Genomic DNA, 23,638 nt, shown 5'->3' on the forward strand with positions numbered 1-23,638 from the left:
ATTCGCTCCTATCTCCATGTAACCGATCGATATACAGGGTGTCCCAAATTTTGGGACTCAATTCGCGGGCCCGAGGATATTGGCTGGACGATCGAGAATAATTGAAAAAGTACAGTACACTTCCATTGATAAGTATCAGGATAATCAACGAATATGCAGTAAATGTTTACAAGCCATTACGAGAAATTGTTGAATGTAATAAAATAAATATTGTTTAGGGGACATTTAAAGCTCAATAAATAACATTTCTGTTATTCATTGGCGTAAGTTGGTGTAGACTGAGAGAAGGCTTAAAAAATCCTGCAGAACTTATCCTGCCGAGGGAATTATTGTTTACACGAACGTTTGTTTATTGTTCTCGACCGTTCGATAGATTCATAAAGCGAGCCACGCGAATTTCGCGGCACCCCTGCACTTTGTTAGGCTACACACATACATCTTAATTACCGTTCGATTTATCTACACATGTATAAAGGTATATCGTTACAACGAGGCCGTCGTCCGCCATCTTGGTACCACCGAAACGACACTAACTTGGAATTCGACGGAGAATCGAAGTAATTTAAAATATTACTTCGTACGATTATTATTAAAAAATATAGATTATTTGTTAGTGAACAAAAGAGTCTAAAATATATTATACAAGTAAAAGAGTTGTTCTGAAAGAACCTAAATGTCGTTTCCGCCATCTTGTGAACGCTATTTATATTCCTTTAATATCGAATTAATGATATTAACGTCGTATACTACTATATTTACACTTCGTTCGTCTATTATTTAACAAGATCTTGTAATACTGTTCGTGAAAATGAATGAAAATTCATCGATAATAATAACATTCTCGGTGGAAACGTTTGCTCCTGTATAATTATTCAAAACTTCTGTCACTGACCCGTATCTCCCATCGGATTCCAAGATGGCGTCCATATTCAACGACACTCTGTCACACGCCTAGCCCGTTTCTTTCGAAACATCGACTTTAGTACGAAGTAATATTTTCAAGTAAGTTACTGGCCGTCATCAGGCTTAGTCTCGCCGACACTGTGAGTACCCAAAAGTGTACTCGACACTTACATACGTATTCTCCGATGACTCTGAAGCACCAGAAGGGATCCACGGAAAATCAATTCCTTTCCTCCCTAAAGCCGTTTTTCTTTTTACACAACTCCGATTCACACGATCCTGAATAACTTGGGAAGAACAATGTAATCTGTTATAGTACGTTTCACTTCCAGGCAAAAAATTAGTACATCCCATCATCGATTGGAGCTTTGCGTCTAGGGTCTTCTATGGGACCCTTTTTTTCGTCACGGGCTGACGACGTCGCTTATTAAACTAAACTTCCTTCCGTTCCCTACTCTCCAAACCATTAAACTCTCATATACACGATTACACAGAGCAGGCCCTCCCCGAAGGCATTCCTTCAAGACCCAGAGCATCTTGTGACTCCAGCCTGGTCGCACTGGATAACGTAGATAAAGACCCTTAAATAAACACCGCAACCATCGTGACACATTCTAATTCCAGACACCAATCATCCTCAAAATTCATTCCACACGCCTCTCAAAATCAAAGGGACAGAGAGTCAGCATTTAAATCTCCTCCCAGAGACGTAGACCACCACGAGTACATCGTCCTCAAGACAATCCCAATCCACAAAGGGATATTCACCATCGGACCACCTCCACGTTCCACAGACTCACTTATCGGCCCCCAACACGGCCATTCAACGATTCCATCAATCTCACTGGGGTCACACACAACAAACTGCTCCTGAACACCCCCTAGAGTCCCATAGCGTCTCTGGAAACCACAGAATGTTTTGTCCCAATCCCAGAGCCTTTAGAGGATCCAAATAAGTCCTGGATCGTCGTTGGAAGCGCTTGGTGTCACTGGCGCCATCTTTCTCCATTCGAAAATCGAACTGCCCCCTCTTTCAGGTCTTAGTCTAACTCCTGGATTACCGTTGGAAGCTTGTGGTTTCGCAGGCGGCATTCTTTCCCTTCGAAAATCGAAGTGTCCTCTTGTTTAGGTCCAAGTCTGATTCCTAGATCGTCGCTGGAACCTTGTGGTTTCGCAGGCGCCATTTTTTCCCTTCGAAAATCGAAGTGTCCCTTTCTCCAGATCCATGTCTAACTCCTGGATCGTGGTTTCGCGGGCGCCATTTTTCTCCATTCGAAAATCGAAGTGTCCTCTTCTTCGGATCCAGGCTCCCCTTACATCGTGGCTACTATTGCAGGTAGGACCAGGTGGCCGTCTGCTGGGTGTCGTCCGGTCACTCGGAGTAGCTGGTCTTGTCGCTGGCGTCGTCGGGACTGGTCTCCCGATAGGCGTCCCCGGTCCCGTTCGCCGCTGCGTGCAGGCTCTGATTGGGTGGCTTGATCACAGTGGGCAGGTAACCGGTCCCGGCGTACGGGGCGGCGAGGAAACGGTGTCTGGTCGAGGGGATCGGTGTCGTGCAGTACGCAGCACGCGTAGCGTAAGCTGCGGCAGCGGAAACCGAGGCGGACGCCGCTGCGGCCGAGGCGAGGGCACCAGCTAATGGGGAGAACGCGGACTTCGGCTGTAGACTGTCCTCGCAGACCAACACCTCCATAGCGGAGACCACGTCGCCTGTGACAGAGACTTTGCTGTTTCTTTTTTCTGACGAGTCTGTCCTCCTGTTCGGATTCTTGTACAGTCGAGACAACAGGGGATGACAGAACTTTTCTTTTTTAGGTTCGGGTAACTGATCGGTGGATTCCAAGTTATGGGTATTGGGTAATTATTTTTTTTTTGTCTTTTTGGGCTTTGGTTGTCCTTTAACTGCTTGGTACTGGCTCTTTTTCTATGGTTGTACGATGGGTTTAGAGATTATAGAGTGAGGATTATGGCGTTTTTGGTTCGGGAGATTGATGGGGATTTGAACCTTTTAATTTGCAGACCTTTAAATTGTTATTAAAAAATTATGAGACTGATGTATATTTTTTATCTTCGTATTTTGAAGTCGAGAATATCCATATTAAATCAATCTGTTTTAGAAAATGTTTTTAATTTATTTTCAACCCTTTAATGCCCAAACACCTCTTCCGGGGAGAAAATTATTTCTTACGATTAGTTTACTCGAGTATGGTACCAATACGTGCACCTCGTATGTATTTTCACGATAAAACCCCGGGAAATATGACTTTCTAGATGTGACGTATAGTCACACTGGGCGTTAAAGAGTTAAAAGTTTGTCGAATTCTGTCGCCGGTTAATATGTAACTTTTATCAGCAAGGATCTGTAGTTTCACTGATGTCAAGTGGATATCCATGGTTTCACTTGAGAAATTCAAGTATTCCCTCCAAAAATAAAGAAATAAAATAGGTCTGTTTAATATCGAAGTTCTGACTTCAAATATATGTACATTGTATATATCAGTCTCATCATTTTGAAATAACGATTTAAGAGCCCGGGCAATAAAGGGTTAAGCATTTGTGAGAATTTTTTGGGGAGAAGATTATGAAGGAATAATAATAATAGCCTATCATTGTCTTCTAAGAATTTGAGAAAGTTTCATGTGAAAATAGTGCGATCATGTTTCATGCGGGATTGTAGAGAGAGAATACTGTATTTTGTCGTGCTATTGGATCAGTGATTCCGAGAATTTGTGAAATTTTCACGAAGGAAAATTACAATTGTGTTTCATATTTTCAGACAGTGAGACTTGGACCTTTCAGCCTTGAATACGATCAAATTGAATCGGCCTCGAAAATAACGAATCAAAATCACATAGAAGGTACTAGTAAAAAATCCTATAATTACATTGCAGCCTCCTAACACCAAGAACAGTACATAAAACTTTTCAATACCCATAATTCGGAATCCTGACAACCCATTCACCGAAAACGAAACCCCGAAAAAGGTCCGTTCCTCTAACACCCTTTCGATCGAGCCCGACAAGTGTCCCAACCAACAAACCCCGCATCTCCATTATTTATAATTCATCTGTATCACGACCGAAATAAAGAGAAAACAAACAAAAACAATCACCAAGTCCCTAAACTCGATCCTAACGCGAAGACAAAATTCCCGCCTAAGGGGCAAGGGGTTCAGGCTACCGCGACGGTTCGAAGTGGAAACCCGAGAACGATTCGGTTCCCGAATCGACCGCCGCGCAGAACGTTCTGAAAAGGGACTGGCCCACGGCCGTATCGTGTTCTGTCCGCGAATTGAATGAGATTGTACACGGATCGTGTTCCAGGTGTTTGCAGCCTACCTTTGCATCGATGCAGCAGAGCCTCGACATCCGCGCGACGTCTTCCCGGAAACACTCTCAGCAAAACGTCTACCGGGGACCGTTGTTGTTGCTGTTGTTGTTGCTGCTGTTGCTGCTGTAACTGCAGCCCACAGGTTTGCTGGATGCTCTGCATCTGCATCTGCATTTGGATCTCCCGATGCTCCGGAATGTGATGGTGGTGCTGATGCTGGTAGAGGGCCGGTGAACAGTAGAGAGAACTGGCCGCTGGCCCGTAGAGTGGCGCATATGGAGGGAAATGAACCGCCGTCGCTGCAGCCTGGAACAAAAGGAACTTCCATATTTTTCGGTTCCCAATCACTGATTTTCTGTTACAATTGGGGTGGTAAGTAAAGGATGTCTCTAAAATCGGTGGTCATTTGACCGACATTTTATTTCACGTTTAGTGTCATTAATAACTCTGAAGATATCAATAATAAAAGTTCTTGCTGAGACACCATTTAGCTATTGGAGTATCGGGGGGACTTACAGGTAGGATTGAATCGATACTGCCACGGTATCGATACTTTTACTCATTGCTGGTATTGCATGAAGGTATCAATACTTATTCGGTATCGAAACAAAAGTATCGATACCTGTTTGTATCGAATTATATTTTCCTAACCTAAATCATTGGCAATTTTGATAATGAGCTAAAGACTCCTGGGTTGTTATCAATTTTCCCAATGCGCCAAAAAGGACTGGATTAGATAATCAGCAATTTTCACAACGGGCTAAAAGAGGTCAATGGATTCGACGAAAGGAACTTACCGCCAGCGAAGGTAACGGTGGGCTAGGTCTAGGTTGCACCAGATCCACCGGTTGGAGTGTCTGTTGCGTTTGTTGTGGACTTCCACTTTTACGAAGACTGAGGTTTTCCGGCGCTGGTGTGTCCTCTCGTTGAGGCGTCAGGGCTGGCGTCAGCGGAGGCGTGTGAGTCGGGCTCTGCGAGCCTGGATCCGGACTTCCCTCCTCGGAATCATTTAAACTACTGGACCGTTTCATTGTCGTCTCGTTCTCCGTCAATCCGACCGACGTTGGTACTCCTGTCACGCGAACGATAAAGTACAGAATGTTCAAAAACGGTCCTGTTAAACTTTACGTTAAATATAAAAATGGCTGCCAAAAGTATCCGGCCAAACTGTGCTTTCAACATACCTGTTTACAAATATACAATAAGAATAAATTCTTGATATTATCCATATTGAGGATATATTGCTTCCTCAGATTTTTGGTGATATTAAAAATTTTTTAACAGAAGTTCTGACAAAGATACGTGGTGAAATTACAGTTTGGTCGAAACACGAAAAACCCCGACCAATCAGACTGCGAGTCTGCGGTCCAAACTCTGATTGGTCGGGGGTTTTCGTCGATATCTCGTTAACAAAGCCTCGGACAACATTTTTCCTAAGGAAAAACTTGCTCCAAATCGCCTCACGAGTCTCCCATTTCAGGGACCTACAACACTTTTCTTACACCCTGTATATACGACTTTAGACGGGGACTCACCCAATGGACGGTCAGCAAGAAGTTCCCCGCCAGAATCGGAGTCACGGTCGTCTTCGTTACCGGTGTCGCTCGTGGAGAGCATTGTTCCCGTAGTGCTCTCAGAGATTCTCGACCTCTTTGTGCCTGGAACAAAACAGGGGCGTATCGCTCGAATATAAAAAAACAAAAAAAAAAAAAAAAAAAAAAAAAAAAAAAAAAAAAAAAAAAAAAAAAAAGGGGGAAAAGAGGGAGAGAGTGGCACGCATTAGTACGCACAATACCGATGAAATTCTCCGGCGAGCAAACACTTTGTATTGTTCTACGACGCACGCCGAATTGACTCTTACCGATCCTCGACACCCTTGAAAAAACGTTGTGCATCTTTTATTGCCGGCGATACCCCGCGGTGTTTACCGGCCGGCCACGGGCCCCGCCGGCTCGAGCATTATACACTCCCGTTCGAGCGGTTTAGTGAAGTTCGCCGTACAAAAGCAATCGTAGGTTTCAACCATTCATGATGGAAACGTGTCCCACAGATTCTGTACCCGAAGGAAGAATGTACACTCGAACCTGGTACACGTTCTCCAAAGTAATCGAAACCCGGAAAAATGATCTAGGAAATTTATTTTAAATATCAAAATGTTATGAACCAATTGTGCGCTTGAATTTTTGAAAAAAATTGAGCAAAACGGAGTTGGTCTAGTTTTGCAGAAAAAATGTATTTTAAATGTGGAAAGTTTGAGCACCAATCGAGTGATTTATACTTTATGTATTACTCCAATAAATTTCTGCCCAACTCTGACATTACGCTTCTTTACATCCCAACAATTAACCGGCGACTATTAAGAGATTAAAGAACACCTTAGATAATCGATCTCCTGGACCCCTAAAAAAGAAAGAATCCCCTGATCTTCGTGCATTGCCGCTAAATTCTCGGTCCATCTCACGCTTAATTTCCGCCGGCAACAACATTAACGAGGATCGACAGCGGCTTCCGGGGGCCAGGGAGATGCAGAAGGAATGCAATATCGGGACGCCGGTGTTAATGTAACCCGTGGGGAATTCCAGTCGCGCCTTTCGGGACACAAAAGGGAAAGCAGCCTTTCCCTCCGTCCCTTCTCCGGGTCGTATCACGGACACACGCGTGTCTGGCCTGCCGGCCGCAGCTGGGATGGATTATGAGACAGTTATTAAAATATCATTCCTCCTGTTGGACCCACCCTTACCCACCAACCCCGTATATATCGCCCTCTTGGTCGACGCGCAACCCGCAAACAGGGGTCTCGAGAGCCCATGGTAACGTGAGCTGATGTCCCTTGTTGTACATACCCTTCGGCAGGGCTGTTGGCGTGTTTACGGCACACTCGAGGTGGATCTATGTATCTGCATTAGTGAAATGATAGCTGCGTGGTAGAAAGAGTAGCTTCGATTAAGATGAATTCTTTGGGTATGAGTCGGTTCAGTGGAAAACAGTGGCGTCAGTGATCTCCACGTTGTAGACACTTCTTGGGTAGGGTCTTAGCAAAATGAAATAAATGTTTATGGGGCAGTCGAGGAGGATCTGTCCATATTAGTGAAATGATATTATGAAGTAGATCGTAAAAAGGGTAGCATCGATTCGGATGAATTTTTTCGGCCTGAGTCGGTTCAGTGGAAAACAGTGGCGTCAGTGATCTCCACGTTGTAGACACTTCTTGGTTAGTGTTTTAGTAAAATGAAATACATATTTATGGGGCAATCGAAAAATACCACTCTTACCTTAATGAAATGATATTGTACGGTGAGTAGTAGAAAGGTTAGCTTGGATTTGAATAAATCATTTGGGCCCGATGTTGACTTACTGTAAGTACCATACAGAAGCTTGAGCTATCTCTAATGTTCTTTATTAACGTTAATGGATCCTCTTTTAAGATATTGCGGTATCGGAGTTGATTTAAGATTCAGGTCAAACGTCACTGGTGTTACAGCAAACGTAATCAACTTTCTTTCTGGTTTCCTGGACTGTCGTCATGCCGAGAAAGACGGTGAGTCTAATGGCGGTCAGTGGCGGGGGCTGCTGTTCAAGTTTCTTCGGTCGTCGTTACCAAGCCGCTCGAAACTTGTATTTCTGCGGGGACGGTTGGGTTCAAGTGAAACGGAAGACCAAGAACCGACTCGTTTATTTTTCCGCTCGGTGGTCGTTACGGGGCCTCGTTACCAGGAAATGTTTGAAAGCAAACATCGGAACTTGGAAACTATAGGCAACCCTCGTGCAACACGGTACATTTCCATAACACGGTTAGAGAATCGAGCGAACCCCAAAATAATGTCATCAATTCCAGTCAAAAATAAAAAAAAAAACATTCTCTAAAAATTCAGACATTCATCAAGATATTGGGAACACTGTTAGTGAATGATGACGTCATCCAAGTAAGGCTACTGATGCTGCCTTTATGTGTTCAAATTGTCTTAAAAAAGTAAAATAAAACAAGTGTCTTTTAACTTTTAATGATAATTTTAATTTATTATTTTAAGCAGGGTCTCATATCAGGAGGAATTTCTTAAAACCATTAATTCTGTACTCCTTTATATTTTCTCTACTCTCGTACTAAATAATAGTATCCAAGAAACTAATGATTTTCTTAAGCTACGTCTCCACTATGCCGATCGAAAAAACCCGATCGGCCAGTCTTGCGTCCCAATTATGCCGCGCAGCCTATGACATATCCCCATATGTTCGATTCTGCCGATCGGCATAATGGAGACGCACCTTTAAGTATGTACAAAATTCCTGACAAATACAGTAGCGCAAAAACTTTTAATTTTTATCCCTTTCTATTCCCTAATAATTAATGAAACATAAATGACATCTCATATTCGGTGTCGTTACTCTAACCACCTCAAAAAGGATCTCGAAATCGTTCCGGAAACCACCACCGCGATCACGAGGGCTCGAGTCCTGTCGATCGAAACCAGATGAAGAATTGAAACGTTAACCCTGGTCGGTTCTTTCTCTCGAGGTTGTCAGAAATAATTGCGAGAGGGTCCACACGTACCTATATAACCCCACCCCCCTCCACATAATCGCAGAACGTAATACCAAGGGGTGGGGGTGGGTTTTCGAGTGCGCGGTTATAACGTGTGGAGGCGTATGCACGTGGCACTGGGGCCATTCAACCGCCCAGCAATGCGTGAAAGAATCCCCGTGTTCCAAAAGGGGTGGGGGGTTGCGTTGCCCGCCTCAAGAAACTCCGCTTCGGCTGACCGCTCGTTAAAAAGTTTAACCGGCCGTTTATTAGCGAACGAAGAGAGGGTGGAGGAACGAGAAAATGTAGCTTCCACTCTGGCGGTTACGCCCGACCACCCCCCAGAGCTCTTTCTTCATCCCTCGAGCTTCCTGTTCCTTGGTCTTGACGCGCGCGCGCACACGCTTCCGATAACAAGGTTGCTTCGAGTGCCACTCCGATCTTCGTCCAGAGCAACTATATAACAAGTGCACTAGGGGGACCGTTTTGGTTAATTACCGTGGTGTTCCTTTTCTTCATCTGCGTCGAATTAAACCCCTTTTCCGGAGAATGTTTTTTAACTCACTGTACCTCTCTGATATCTTGTAGAAGAATTGTTTTTTTTTTTTATAAAATTAGCACCCGACGCATGAATTTATGTTCGAATTGCCAATGTCTAAGACTATTTAGCATCTATTCCCCGATTCTAGCCATCGATTAGGCATTTCATTGAAAGAAATTCCAAAAGAATCGAAACCTACCCTACTTTCGATCCCCCATTCCTTCGTTCCTGCGATTCTGACGCACAGTGTCAAACGAGGGATTCCATTCGGTGATCTGAACTGGTAATAAATCGTCTGACGTTACAGAGGGAGGTTCTATCAGCCGGTTCCTCGACATCGAAACGAGTTTTATTAACTCACCTTTGACGTCTCGAAATACATCGGGATACGTTACACCGTGGAGAAAGTTAGATTCCGTCGGCCGTGTGTGTCCAAGTGAACGGAGAGGTGTGGAGAGAAAGAGAGAGATTACAATAAATTGCGAGCACCCTTCTCGAAATACGAGACCATAGCTCCGATACGGGGGACAAAAAAGAAAATACAAATTCCTAAATAGATCGCGACACTGTGCTCCCGTCGTTTCTTTTTCACGCTGGTCCACGCGTTTCTGGGCGTAGCCTGTCACAATGGTCTCCGTTTTCACACCTTTTCTCCACCGTATTGATTCACAGAGGCACGATCATCACTCCCCTCGGATACGAAAACCGACCCGGATAATCCGTTCCGGTTCATAATCGAACGTTCAGAATCCTAATACGCTCATGAGTATCGCGTTTACGACGATTTCTGTGTAACTTTTATGCGAGGTTTCTCGACCTATCTGGTTTCTATCAACATACAGTAAATGATCGATGAGTGTTCGAAGGCTCCTCGGCGCTAACAGGGCACAGTCCCCAGATGTAACGCTGATTTTTCAATAAGATTTAACACAGTGACAGAGCTTGGAATTCTCAGTTCAAATCAATTCATTTATTCAATTTCGGAATTTTAATAATACCCAAAACGTAGGAGGCCTTTTCCCTACGTTACTTTCTCCACTAGGGGAAAAAGCGGCATAGAAGAAAAGTCTCCTACCACCTGGTAAATTTATTCCAAGTACTGTAATAAATGTTAAACCGAGTGATAATTTGGCATAAATTTCAATAATTCCCAATACCAAGTGGTAAGTGGCGTTTTCCTTAATTCGTTACTTTTTCCCCTGGTCGAAGCCGAGTTTGCTCCCAACTGTACACGATTAATTAGACGTCGTCCTCGGTTGGTGTACATACGTAGGTACAAGTCCGTAGGCGGCAACGACGGCGGATTCTCTTGACCGATGACAAGACGCACTCGAAGCAGATACAACACACACGTGACCGGGGGCAAAGCGAACGGTATGGTGCAGCTGAAGAGACAGAGGGGTGGGAGGCACAGCGCGTCGTCGTCGTCGTCGTTGTAGGTCTACGCCCCAAACCCGCCGCGCGCTGCGTATCACCGGCACGGTGGAGACAGACGCGGACAATGGAATCACGGGAGGACAATGCGGAATAATTTAGAATGGCATATAGATATCGGGAGCTTCCGGCCTACGGCGGGCACGGCATAATAGAGAATAGGAGTAATAGGACACAGGCTGCAGAGCAACTGTGGAGGACACGAAACATCCCTATAAATTAGGCTTAGGCCCTCAGCCGACGCCCCGCCACTGCTCTCTGCCGGCCTCGATACAGACTTAAAAGGTGTATTATATGTAATTAGATCTGGGAATAAATGGTTCAGTAATTATTGTTGAAACTTTGTACGTATTTAGTTTCGAAATAATTAAATACGCTGTTCCAATAATAGTGGTTACAGTAAATCCTCGATGAGTGTTCGAAGTAATAAGAAAATAACTTCATTTCTTTTTTACAGGAAAAATAGTCCGACACAAAGCCTGAAAAGGTTCCAGTTTCCCCTATTTTCCGCCGTATAATGGCCACCGTGAAGAAGAAACGAAGGGGGTTGACAAAAGCGTCGGATGAAACGATGACACAGCGTTTATTGTCTATTCCCGTCGATGAAAATAAAAGGGGTCGTGCGCGCGCAAGAGTCCAAACTACGGAATTCACGCAATAAATAACCCTTCGAGGCGTTACAGTTATCACAAGCAGAGCCCGTGCAGAATCACCACTGGTGCGATATTATTCGTGGCGAACGGCGGTAGGGGTTGCGTGGAGTGCACAGCCACTATGAATTATCATTTCCTATTGTTCGGAGGATCGTAAAATAACCGGCTGTTTGCGACTCTGAGCGTTCACGGGAGCAGCAGCAGTTCCTATTCCCGCGAAATAATAGCGAAAATCGCGGAGGATCGGCCCAGAGTTCGTCCTTGCGAAGGAAACTTCGAAACGGTGTGAAACAAATAGGGCGAGGCTGTGCCCTTGATGCTGGGGGATCTTCAATTAAAATCATTGGTATGCATTAAAGGGTTTACATAATATTAAATTAATTAAGGGGTTGCAATAATATTAAATTAATTCATTAAATTCATAAGAACGGCGATATTGTTTTGCCCCCGTACGGCCAACAATCCAGGAACGACCCTGGTCACATTCACATCGTAATGAAAGTTGCATAAGATCTGTGCAAAAAATATATTGTTCTATAACAATTTTAATCATCGTTCCAAGAGTGGCACCGACAAGTCACGTTGATTTGTTCGGTAGTTGAACCGTTAACGCTTCGCTTGGTCTCCTTAAAACCTCCGTTAAAACACAACACAGCCGCGTTTTCATTCGTTCCTATTCCTCTCCCGTCACCCTATCGAATCGGCGAGGCACCGCGCGACAAAACATTCCAGGCCCGATCGCCGTGAGATTAATTAATCGGATGCGACCAAGAGACGCCCGTGAAAAGCTGTGCACCGGTGTGGACGCAGGGCCGACGGGAACGTCGGTGTGGCGAGAGAGAGAGAAGAAAAAGGAGTCTCATTATTACGTATCGATACGCCCGGAAAATAGCAGCGGGACCTCGACTCTCTGGAATCGAGAAAAGGGGAGGTGGAGGAGGAAAAATGACGCGGGAAATCGGCCCTAGGCCGCAAGGGACGAAGAAAAGCTAGTATTGAGAGCGCGAGGAAAGCGGCTCGGGGGACAACAATCGAAGAAAAAAGAAGGGAGAAGGAGGGGTTTGGTGGCAGGGGGTGGAAAACGACGGAGGGAGGGAAAAGTGGACGAGGAAACCTGGAAGCGTTGAGGAAAGATGGGAATACAATTGAAAGGGGATGCGATGAAGGGAGGATGATTAAGAACGGAGATGTGAGGGAATGAAGGTGGTGAACGGATTGTAGAGATGTAGAATTAGAAGGAAAATGGGTGTATGGGGAAATTGAAGGAGATGGAAGAAAGAAAGTCGAATTTTTTAGGGGCAAAATGTCTACTAAACGCTTTCGCTACGGATGTTCTGCGTGATATAAAAAAAAAATATTTAAATAAATAAATATATATATAGTAATTACAAAATTGTTGTCTGAGTAAACAAAATATTTTAAAAAGAACTTGACTAGGGTTTGAATATCATTTTAAATATCTTCTGTAAGAAAATCAATAATATTCCAAATCGAAAAGAAGCACCGTTTTCCAGAGAAAACACGAATAAAAAGAAAGCATTAAAATTTCGAAAATTGTAAAAATCAGGGAAAAGAATAAGCAATCGTAGGAAGACTCTAAAGAAACCACGAATGAAGACCGCGAAAGAGTAGAGTGGAACACCGAGAAAAAGAAAGAGAGAGGTCTTAGGAAAGCAGAGACGGTCCTCGTTGTAGGTCCTCGAGAGGAGTTCCAGCATTCAGACGGCAACAGCGAGCAACAGCCCCCGATCAGTCATTAAATCGTCCGCGATACCCTTTTGTTTTCCCGCCGTTAGGAATGTGTGGTGGGCTGGTGTTCAGTCGGCCGTGTGTTTTCGTGTCGCGCCGAAAAGGGGTGGAAGAACGATCGGCCCCCGATGTGTACGCTCTCCCACCCCCACCCTTCGGTGTATTCGATGGGCATATAGGGGTGGTTAAAGGGTCGCGAGGAAGAGAGAGAGGTCAGACGGGAAAGATCGTCGAAACGACTGTGATCGTGGGCGAGAAACGCGCGGTGGTCGCAGGGAAATGAAGGGACAGAAAGAAAAAAAAAGAGAGAAGAGGAAGCAAGAAAGGGGTGGGAATGATGGTGAAAGGGAGGGAGAATGGTGGAGAGAGCGATCGGGCGTAACGTTTTTAATTGTTTCGCGCCCAGCCGTCTTTTGTTTCGGCGTTTATGCCTCGTAAACGGTTGCTGAACGCGAACGGGAGCCACAGGGGGGGGGGGGTTTCGACCTCTGACTCCCCTTTTTTCACCTTCCTTCCTTCACTCGTAAACTCTTCGACGACCCCTCCTATCGCCCCCAAACCCCGCCAAGGCAGCCCTGTCACACTCCTTTCTCGTGGATAACCGAGCGACGACACGATGCTCTGGTGGGATGAATTTCTTACTGGATCCACGCGATTTGAATGGAAACCTCGCGAATTAACACGTTGGTTGACACAGTGGAAAATGTCGTACGTAGACAGACACATTTTCTTTCGGGTTTTAACCCTCATCCGTCCTTCGTGTTAATTTGACACATTTTTCCCTTAAGAAATGATGCCATTCCATACTTTTTCCCAGTACTACATTTGTCTGTGCAATCTCCCTTACGGGTCAAGATTGACCCGTCCTCAATTCCCTACATCACAAGTGTTAAAATAATAAATAAAAAAAAACCCGACCCAACGAATTCCAAGAAACTGAACAGAATCCATTCAAAGAAAAAAAGTTCTACCCCCATATCTCCTGCACAACAACCCCAAACGATTCGTATCCTCGAGAGGAGAGGCTGGATCGTCGAGAAGATCGCGATAAACGATACCTTTTCGACTTAATTAAAGAGCACAAGGGGGAGGAAGGGGGGCAACTGTTCTTTTTACGGGGGAGGGGCACGTAACAGAAGAAAGAAGCCCCTATCGCCTGGCTCGAGTGCATGTTTGATTAACCGCCGCTTCTTTTTCGACAGCGCTAGGGCTGGGGTAAGGAGTATGCTGGGAAGGAGGCTTCTGAATAGTATTCTTCAATTGGGATTGAAACGGTATAGAACGATCCGTTCGGCCACAATCGGCCGTTAAACCATCGAGGGATGAATATAAAACACTTCGCGATTAACCGACGAACCTTCTTATTTTTTTTTTCACTCGATCTTTTATCGCTCGATTCGTTTCTATTCCCACCACGCTCTCCCTCTTACTCTCACCCCCTGGATTTTCTCTCGTACGAAACGGTACCAAAGATCGTCGAGAACCCGATGGATCACACGCGGATTCATTTCGAACCCTGTGATGCAAACACAGGATTATTACGGTAATTGAGATTACATAAACATAGATAATTTTACTTTCGTACTTTTCCGAAACTCTTAGTTTTTCCTTTCTATAATATACCAAGCGCTGTTTTCGAGAACATAAAATAATTGTGAGAGGAAATTTAGAAGTGGGGTTGGCTACGCAATGGTTAATCAGGGGGCGATTTCTAATGGACGACTTATCGATTTCTGTGCGTTGCAAATAGGGGTTGAGACTAGATTATTATCATCAATGAAGACTCTTCAGGTTTAACCCTCGTGTTCACTTTACTCTATACAAGGTGTTAATTTTAACTCGAGCCTAATTATTTCCACTACTATTAAAATTAAGAAAATATTACTAAATAGGATGTACATGGTTTTAAGACATGAAAATTTCTACTCCTATACCTCGTCTGTGCTTCTATTATCATTATTCCTATACGTGAGACCGCGGCGTAAGGTGTCGAGAACCGTTGTGATCCCCAAGGATTTCCAACGAGGCCACGATCGAGAGCAGAGATCCTTCACGGATCTCCACGGTCGTACGTTCGCGGTAGATGAAAAAGGGTCACGCCAGGCCCGAGGTTTTTGTTCAAACACACTTCGAAAACGTGCTTCCACGGCGGCGTTGCACGTGTACGTGCATTTCGAAGGAGCGACGGCTACACCTATGCAAACAGAGCCGCTGAACCACCGACGGGACTCGCCTGAAGCCGTCGGTCTGTGTTCCACGAGTGTACCCAAGCTGACTCTTTGCAAACAATGTTGCCAGGCACGTCGCGAAAACATAAGTAGCTGAGTCCGTGGATTTCATCCGGAAGGGGGGAAAATGTTATAGGTATTCGCAGCGCGTACAGGTAAGGCGCTTCGCCGATGGCAAACTTGGTAGGCTAAACATGAAGTTACTTCGAGTTATGAAAGAAAGATAGATAGAGAAGCCTTGACCCCATGAGCCATGAGTGTAATTATTAGACTTCGGATGTTTATACATTTACAGCGACTTTCAACTTGGAAAATAAAATAAAATAAAGATTTTAATAAAGTTTCAAGCTGTTTATGTCTTATTATTAATTTAGTAAAGCCTTTGGTACAGAATTTAAAATTCTACTCGGTTACAATGTTTAAGTTATTAGTATTTGATATTGTGAATTTGCATAAATTTCCACAGTCTAGTGATTAGTCAATATCTACTTGAACCAACGGCGTAGAAAAGCGTGAGTCTAGTAAATATAAGATCGAAGATCCAAGTCTGAAAGCCCCCAGACCTGGGAACCTAAGACTTAAGCTACTTGAACACCTTAGAGTCAATCCTGAGACTCCTTGGAACCAAGTACCCAAGATCAAAACTCCCAGATTCAAGGTCCCAAGTTTAAAACCCCTGAACCCAAAGTCCCAAGCACTAAACACCTCTAACCCCAGGTCCCAAGCTTAAAACGCTTAAGACTCAAGGTGCATGAATCGAGTCCCTCGTCTCCTGGGGTGATCTGATTACAAATTTCTCAGTCCTCAGTTTGTACAATTCGGGTCCCTTGGATCTAAGTGGATCTACATATTTCGAATCTCCCAGTTCCCGTTATTCCAATTCAAGCTTCTAATTACCAATTTCCCTACCTATGGACTACATAAGTTACCCCAATTGAACTGTTATAAACCCCATGTGTTCTGACGTTGGTGGTATCTAAATGAAAATACACAAGTTTCCCTTTGTTCCTTGTAACACAGAATCTTCACCAGATACACGATCATTCCTAATGAATCCACTGAACAGTACCCACTTGGCGTGTATTTCCACGTACCTCGTCGTTACGCCAAAGTTTCACCCGGGGATCGACCTATATCAGTTCGCTGATGGCCCCCTTATAAGTGCCGCGATACCATCACCCCCGTTTCTCGAAATGGGTGGAACGGGACGAAGACGAAGGGAGGGCGAGCGTATACACAGTCGAGTGAAATAATTTCCTGGTGTCCTCCGCAGCTACGAAAGAGGAAGAACGGAAGCGAACTGGTCTTTCACAAAGTTTCTTGGACACTCGAAGAAGCTTCTACTGTGAGAAACCGCCGGATAATGGTCTCCACCCCATCCATTCCCCACCCGTAGACGGAGAACGACCGAGTGATCCTTCAGGATAAAGGGTGGTACCGCACACGTACACACAAAGGGACGTTCTTCCGCTCGCGTGTGTACCAAGGCTCCTACAAAGCGTATCCTGCCTACTTCACGGAGGAATCCCGCTGGAAAGACCAAATCTCCGCGTCCTCCTTTCCGACGTAATGACTGCGGTGCACGTTCCCTGCCCTTTGATACGCGAGACTGACATGCGTGCCATCCAAATTGGCCCCGGATCCCGTCCATCCCCCCCATCGAGTATCTGGATAAAACGATGGACCTGGTTCTTTGTTAGCCAAAACGTTATGCTAACATCCGTGATTCAATATAATCATGTTAAACTCTTCTCTGTCAGACTTTTCCTTACTGATTTCTTGTCAATCTCTTACAAAGTTTGCACGGAAGATATTCGAAAACAAGTGTTTCAAATTGTTACGCAGGATGAAATAAAAAAAAAAAGTATTCATAACTTCTATAATGAACTATTCTATATAAATTGTGAAAACAAATTTAAAAATGGGTGCCTAGGTGCCCGGTTACATAAGAGTTAACGTCTACAATTAATAAATATTTCTAGTTAACGAACCAAATACTAACTTCCTCGTTGCAGATACATACAATAACCGTCCGTGCGATAATCAATTCGCTTTTTCAGCCCGTTAGGAGACCAGACGGCGGCGAATTCCAAAGGGGCGACGTGAACACAACATGATCACATCCAGAGGACGCAGAATACCGTTGGTGTCGTTCGTTTGTCCTCTGTGTGCCGCGGACGGAAGAGAGCGAGAGTGCATCAACCCTCTCTCGCCACGACGGGACAGAGAATATACACACAGAGAACCGTCGAAAGAGGAACCAACAAACCAGTCCCGTGAATCCCCCCCCCCCAACGGTGGTGGGTAGGCAGTGGCCCGAGAAATTCAATTACGGCTAAACTTCTCGACCGAAGATGCGCCAGCCAACCCGCCTCTGTGCACTACTGTAAGCACTCTGTTTCGAAGATCGAAGACCTGAGAGACATCTTGTGCATTTGCGACCCTCGACTTTTCAGATACGGAGGGGGTGGCGAGGGAACAACACAGGGCAAACGGGAACAAGAGGAGCCTAGGTGTAATTGAAACCGAGTGAAATCGAAGTTTCCATCCCTTCGGCCGAAGACTACACCCCCCCACAGCGAGGGAAAAAATTGTGAAAACAATTTCTGTCCGATGCAAGGGGGTCTGGGATACCGTTCAGCATTCAGGGAAGTAGTTTGAGGAAAGCGGACGAAAGATCACGAGGTATGGTAAAGAGTTGTTTTAGGATGGTTTCTGTGTTGTGTATGAGGTACAGTGATTGGATGTATTGTTTATTGTATCGATCTTGAATTTACGTGTTACAAAGGGTGAAGCACTTCGAATTTATGCATTGTATAGAAAATTATTTCTACAGATGTTACGTTGTAGCAAGGGGGACATCGTGTGGTGTACATGACTCCTTTATAAGTGGATAATATTAATAATTAAAAATTTTTTAAAAAATATGTCCGTATTCTGTGATCGATTCTCTTTAAAATGAATTTCTTTAATTGCGAGTCACTCGAAAATTGTAGTCAAAATAAGCCGACGAAACTCAGGCGACAGAGCCTCGAAAAAAACTTTCTCCCAAACTAATCGTTCTCCCTTCCAATCGCGGAATGGCCATAAATTTTTCGTTCGAATTTTACCGAAACTGCGATACGAGCAACGACAATCGTGGCACGCGACCAACAGAGGAGAGACAGAATGGACGAAGTAGCGCATGCGTTTAGCACGCATGAGTTGCGTACCGAGTGGCCCATTAGGAGCGTGCGTGAACGTACTACACACGGGGCTAAATAGGGCAAGTGGCCAAGAGACCATAATGTTAAGTAAATAATGGCCAAACTCCCCGGGCCCCTTATTATACCACTCAAACCAGAGGTCGTGCACACTCGTTAGTGGCGGCTTTTAATTCTCTCCGACGGTTCAACCCTTCGGTTCTTTCTCCGTCGGGCTTCTTCTCCTTGCCACGGCTCATTCTCACCCTCCCGTGAAGTGCACACGCGTGCCCCGTTCGCTCACGTGCGAGAGCTCCGTGACCATCGTGGCTCCTTACGGCGCCTAGGTGTTCCCCACCTGTTCGATGACGACGATGGCTTGCCGATTCGATCAACAATTTTTTCGAAATCCCTATCTACAGCAGATTTGGCCAAAATGTAATCTAATTACAAAATCGAAATTACAGTTACGATGTAACTGCAAATACAATTTCAATTACATTGCAAATAACTACACTAAATTTACAATAAAAATTATAATGTAATTGCAATTTAGATTTTGTAATTAGATTACATTTTACCCAACTTTTCGAAATTTATACAAAATTCAGCCTCAAAAGATATAAAAATAATCCTAGAAGCTAAGACGATTAGAACGTTTAGTAGTAAATAGTAATCTTCTTTTAATGATATTCAATGAATTCAGTAACCTTAATTTAATAAACTCGTCTTAGTTCATTTGACACTACTAAATTGGAGGCTTGAAATCGGAATGCAGACAAAGTGTGTAATTAAATATCAAGGTCAGGGCTATTGATATATTGCCGTCTTGAGATGCACTTTAGAACTTCTAAAGACATCACGAAATAAGCACCTCGGAACTGTGATATTCAACGAGGAAGCACATTGCAGTTTCTGGCCCAAGAGCCCTCTAAGTAGCCCCAGAGCAGCAGCTCGAAAACTATCCAGAATATCGCGAGGGTAGGGAACTTCCGAGCATCCGAAATATCACAAAGGGAATAAATTTCCAACCATCCGGAATATCTCAAGAGTACAAACCCCGTCTGAGCCGTTCGGAATATTTTAACAATACAAACGTTCTGGAGTTTTGCCACCTCCAACGGGTCATAAACGTAAAAGATGAAATGTCTTGTATTACCCAAGAGAACCTGGAACTGTCTGATACATTTAAAATTCTATGAATCATACCTTAAGATTGTAGTTTTTTTCGAATCATAGGAGAACAAACACCCCAAACGATCAGAATATTCTAGGTCCAGTCCTAGAAAACCATTAACCCTCTAGCTACCAAGCGACATTATAGTGCCTTCCACGGCACGATTATTTATGACAAAACGTCATCACAGTACGAATAGCTTCTCTCATTATCCGAATGACGCAGGCATAATCTAAACAGTCTTCCCCCAAATTTCGGGATTGGAATGCCAATCATACCCCAGACAGCACATTACGCCTTGGAAACGGCTTAAAAAGGTTCGCCATCACTGCCATAGAGTCTTCAGTCGCCCGACAAGATTCATCAATTTGTAAGGAGGCCGAAAATAAAAGGATGGTCATAAACGAAATAAATTAATAATTTATTAAACGATACGCTTCGAACTGCTCTAACATATGGCCGGCAACAACAATGCTCACGCAATGAACAAATGCTCCGTCACGTTACCAGAAATCCAGGCGATTGGGAGAAACGTCTCCACACACCCACCTGTCCGATAAGATCTACAAATTTCACTCACCTGCAATTCCACCGCCGATCGGTTCCTGTTTCTCGAGCTTCGGCTGTCGGTACTCGTCCTGCGGCAGCCTCTTCCGTTGCATCAGCCCGCAATCGGGCTGCTGGTGCTGTAGCTGGGTCTGGATGTGTGCTGCCGCGGCTGCGGCTGCGGCCGCCGCCGCCGCAGGAATCGCCAGACCGGCTGGACTTGCTACGTGGGCCGGGTGCGGGGGTGGGCTGCCAGCTGGCGTGCTCCCGGTACCCGCGCCAGGGAGAACGGGGGCGGTATTGCAGCTGCCCGCATTGTACTGCAGTTGCAGACCCAACTCGCGCGCCTCGCTCTCCTCTTGGGCCTGCTGCCTCCGTAACGCAACCTGCGAACCGTTTTTTTTTAACAACCAATTAGAAGCTTCGAAATCATCGACGGAAAATAATCCATGAAGACAGGAAATCCTCGATGTGTGTTCGATGGCTCCTTGGCACTAAATATTAAATATTTTGTAAACTAATGGACATATACGGCTGGAAGAAATATCATTGACTTCAGAATTCCAAGCTCTATCGATTTGGTAAACCTCATGAAAAAGTCGGCGGTACACTTGAAGACCTCTACTAATCAGGAGCCCTGGAACACTGATCGAAGATTGACTGTGTGAACTGATGACGTTTAACTACATTTGTACATACAGTGGACGCCTACTTTGTCACTTTATTTTTTAGGTTGCCGAATTTGATACATCGCATCGCCTAGATGGGACCAGTCTAGTTATTATTCGTTGAACTTTTTAATTTCTACGTTCCCGAAGAGTGTTTACATCAAACACGATTCGACTTTCGGTTGACTAGAGATCAATTTCACGGCTGATCGGCCAAAGATATCTGGAGAGATAGGATACAGGTGCGATCACGAAGAAGCAGATATCAAGATGATCCAATAAGGGGCACGAGGGTCCGCGAATCAAAACCTCGAGTGAGTATAGTGTTACGATCCGGCGGAGCCACAGTAAGGGGTGGTAACGGTAGCATCGTCCGTGATGAAAATGGAGATGTAACGAATTAATTGTCTGCATTCAAAATTTCAGAATTTTTTGTGAATTTTATTCATTTAGGCGGGACCATCGAGTGTAAAGGGTTATTGTTCACCAATAACTATACTGTCGATAGTGTTTCCATTTCTAAGTTTGATTAATTGAAAAATTTTAATTCATTAATATCTTCATCATGATACGATGCAAAATGCTAAAATGAATTCAATTAATTTGACCGAATTTTGTCTTTTATTTGGTTATTTTCAATGTGACTTCAAAATATTTTATAAATATAATAATGTCGAAGAATATTTTTATGAGAAATAAAGAAGATTTAAAGTATCAGTATAATGGCAACTAAGATAATGAATAAAATTGTTAGTGTTACAGAGTAATTACCATTCTTTCTAAAAGTTGATGGTATTTTAAAAATTGATCATAAACTATATAATTCCATTATTTAACTAATAATGGATTAAATATGTTCTTATCTGTTACTAGAATGTTTTTGTATGTATAATTAAGTTAATGTGCAACTTGAAAGGAAAATGGTAACTTCTCGCTGGCGACGGTAACAAAATGGACGCTGTAAACGCGACTTATTTCCTTGTCGGATTAAGAAATTTAAGAATCGTCGAGAGAAAGAAAGTCGCACGTTTCAAGAGACCCTCAAGGCCGATTCTAATTGAATCAGTTCACACTTCCTTGATTCATTTCACGAAGCCATGGGAAAGAAAACGGCACCCTTAACTCGCGCCTCTAAGAAATGCTTTCGTAGAATTTGCTACAGGTAATACATTTTTATTGAAATATCAGTCGATCATTTCAATCATGATTTTTCATCAATAATACCGTAAATTATGTAAATACAGTTCGTATACCATTTGTTAATTTGTTCTCAAACAACAGTAAACATAGTAACGATATTTATATTTACACCATATTGATAAATAGATAACTACAAATTTGTTATAGAATCGTGCAAATTTAGTTACTGTAACACATAGCTTGAATGATTCTTACCACTCGTAGGTCCCGATCATGGTCACAAACTTCATTTATTTTATTATAATACAACAATCCAAACACATCACGTTTAAATAAATTTTTGTATACGTGATTCGTTACAAATAGCAAAAAAAATAATGCACTCTTTTCAGTACTATAGATAACAAATGAATCGTGCTAATACCTCTACTCCAATTTTATATGTATATTACACGTTTAACAGAAACTCAAAAGAATTATTCAGAAATAAACCAGTAAAACAGCATTCGCAAACGAACTACCAACGGTTCCAACAGACCAATACACAATTATGCAAAATCTACTTCCGGTCAACTGACATGTTAGGTTAAACCATAAGCAACTTCCGGTTTATTACTGGTTAATATAAGACTACGTTTCAAAATAATACTGTTATGCCTTTCCTTTTAAACATTCTTAATAACTGTCAACACAGTCTATTCATAAACTGTTCACCAACGGAAATTACACAATAACCCGATTACTTCATACTGTACATATTTCCTTTCACAGCGGTACGAACTGACGCTTCAAAAATTCGATTAGTAACCAGCATTTTTCTTCAACGACAGTTTCTCAATGAAATTTCAAACGACACTGTACACGCACGAGCAAACTCGGCTTCCACCATAGAAAAAAGTGGCGTAGGAGAAGGACCTCCTACAACTTGATAAATTTATTCCAAAAACTGAAATAAATGGCAAATTGAATGTTAATTTGACATATATTTCAATTATTCCCGAAACCAAATCGCAAGAGGTCCTTCTCTACGTTACTTTTTCCCCTAGTGGAAGCCGAGTTTGCTCGCGAGTGTACCTAACCCCGTTCACCTTATAAACGGCACATAAACGATATTCAAAAAAGTTCGATTGCCTGACTATCACATGAACGTTCCCCACGGACAAACCATACAAGAACAATAACAACTCAAACGACACTTTACCTGAGCAGCCATGACTCGTTGCCTCTCGGCGATCAGGGTACATTTCGCACACACGCAGTCCCGCCAACGGCAATACCGTTTGTGCCCCTTCAACGCGGACACGACACCGTGGTTCCGACATCTCGCGCACTTTGGTGTCCTCTGATATCTCTCGGCACTGGCACGTAGAAAGAACGCGGCCGGTAACACGTGATGCTGCTGCTGTTGCTGTTGGTGTTGCATCAATTGTCCCACGTCGACACCGAGACCGACACCCCGCGGCAACGACATCGTGTCGACCGGTATCGTAGACCGAACCACGAACGTAATTAAACGCGATCGGTAACGACCAAACGTTCACTAAACAAGAAACAACGATACAACAACG

At 43.8% G+C, this 23,638-nt stretch overlaps 1 protein-coding gene across 1 annotated transcript; it reads right to left on the reverse strand.

Moving 5' to 3' along the window:
- Nucleotides 1–1,832: 1,832 nt before the first annotated feature.
- Nucleotides 1,833–23,567, reverse strand: LOC107193197 (doublesex- and mab-3-related transcription factor A2). The gene is made up of 6 exons (XM_015582604.1): nucleotides 23,272–23,567; nucleotides 20,297–20,648; nucleotides 5,769–5,891; nucleotides 5,031–5,305; nucleotides 4,242–4,539; nucleotides 1,833–2,613 (listed from the first exon to the last, which is right to left on the reverse strand). Exons 1-6 carry the CDS (start codon nucleotides 23,539–23,541, stop codon nucleotides 2,276–2,278), a joined length of 1,656 nt encoding a protein of 551 aa, XP_015438090.1. The 5' UTR covers nucleotides 23,542–23,567; the 3' UTR covers nucleotides 1,833–2,275.
- Nucleotides 23,568–23,638: the final 71 nt, after the last annotated feature.

Source organism: Dufourea novaeangliae, unplaced genomic scaffold (assembly GCF_001272555.1).
Source record: "Dufourea novaeangliae isolate 0120121106 unplaced genomic scaffold, ASM127255v1 scaffold7, whole genome shotgun sequence".
Classification (NCBI taxonomy): Eukaryota; Metazoa; Arthropoda; class Insecta; order Hymenoptera; family Halictidae; genus Dufourea; species Dufourea novaeangliae.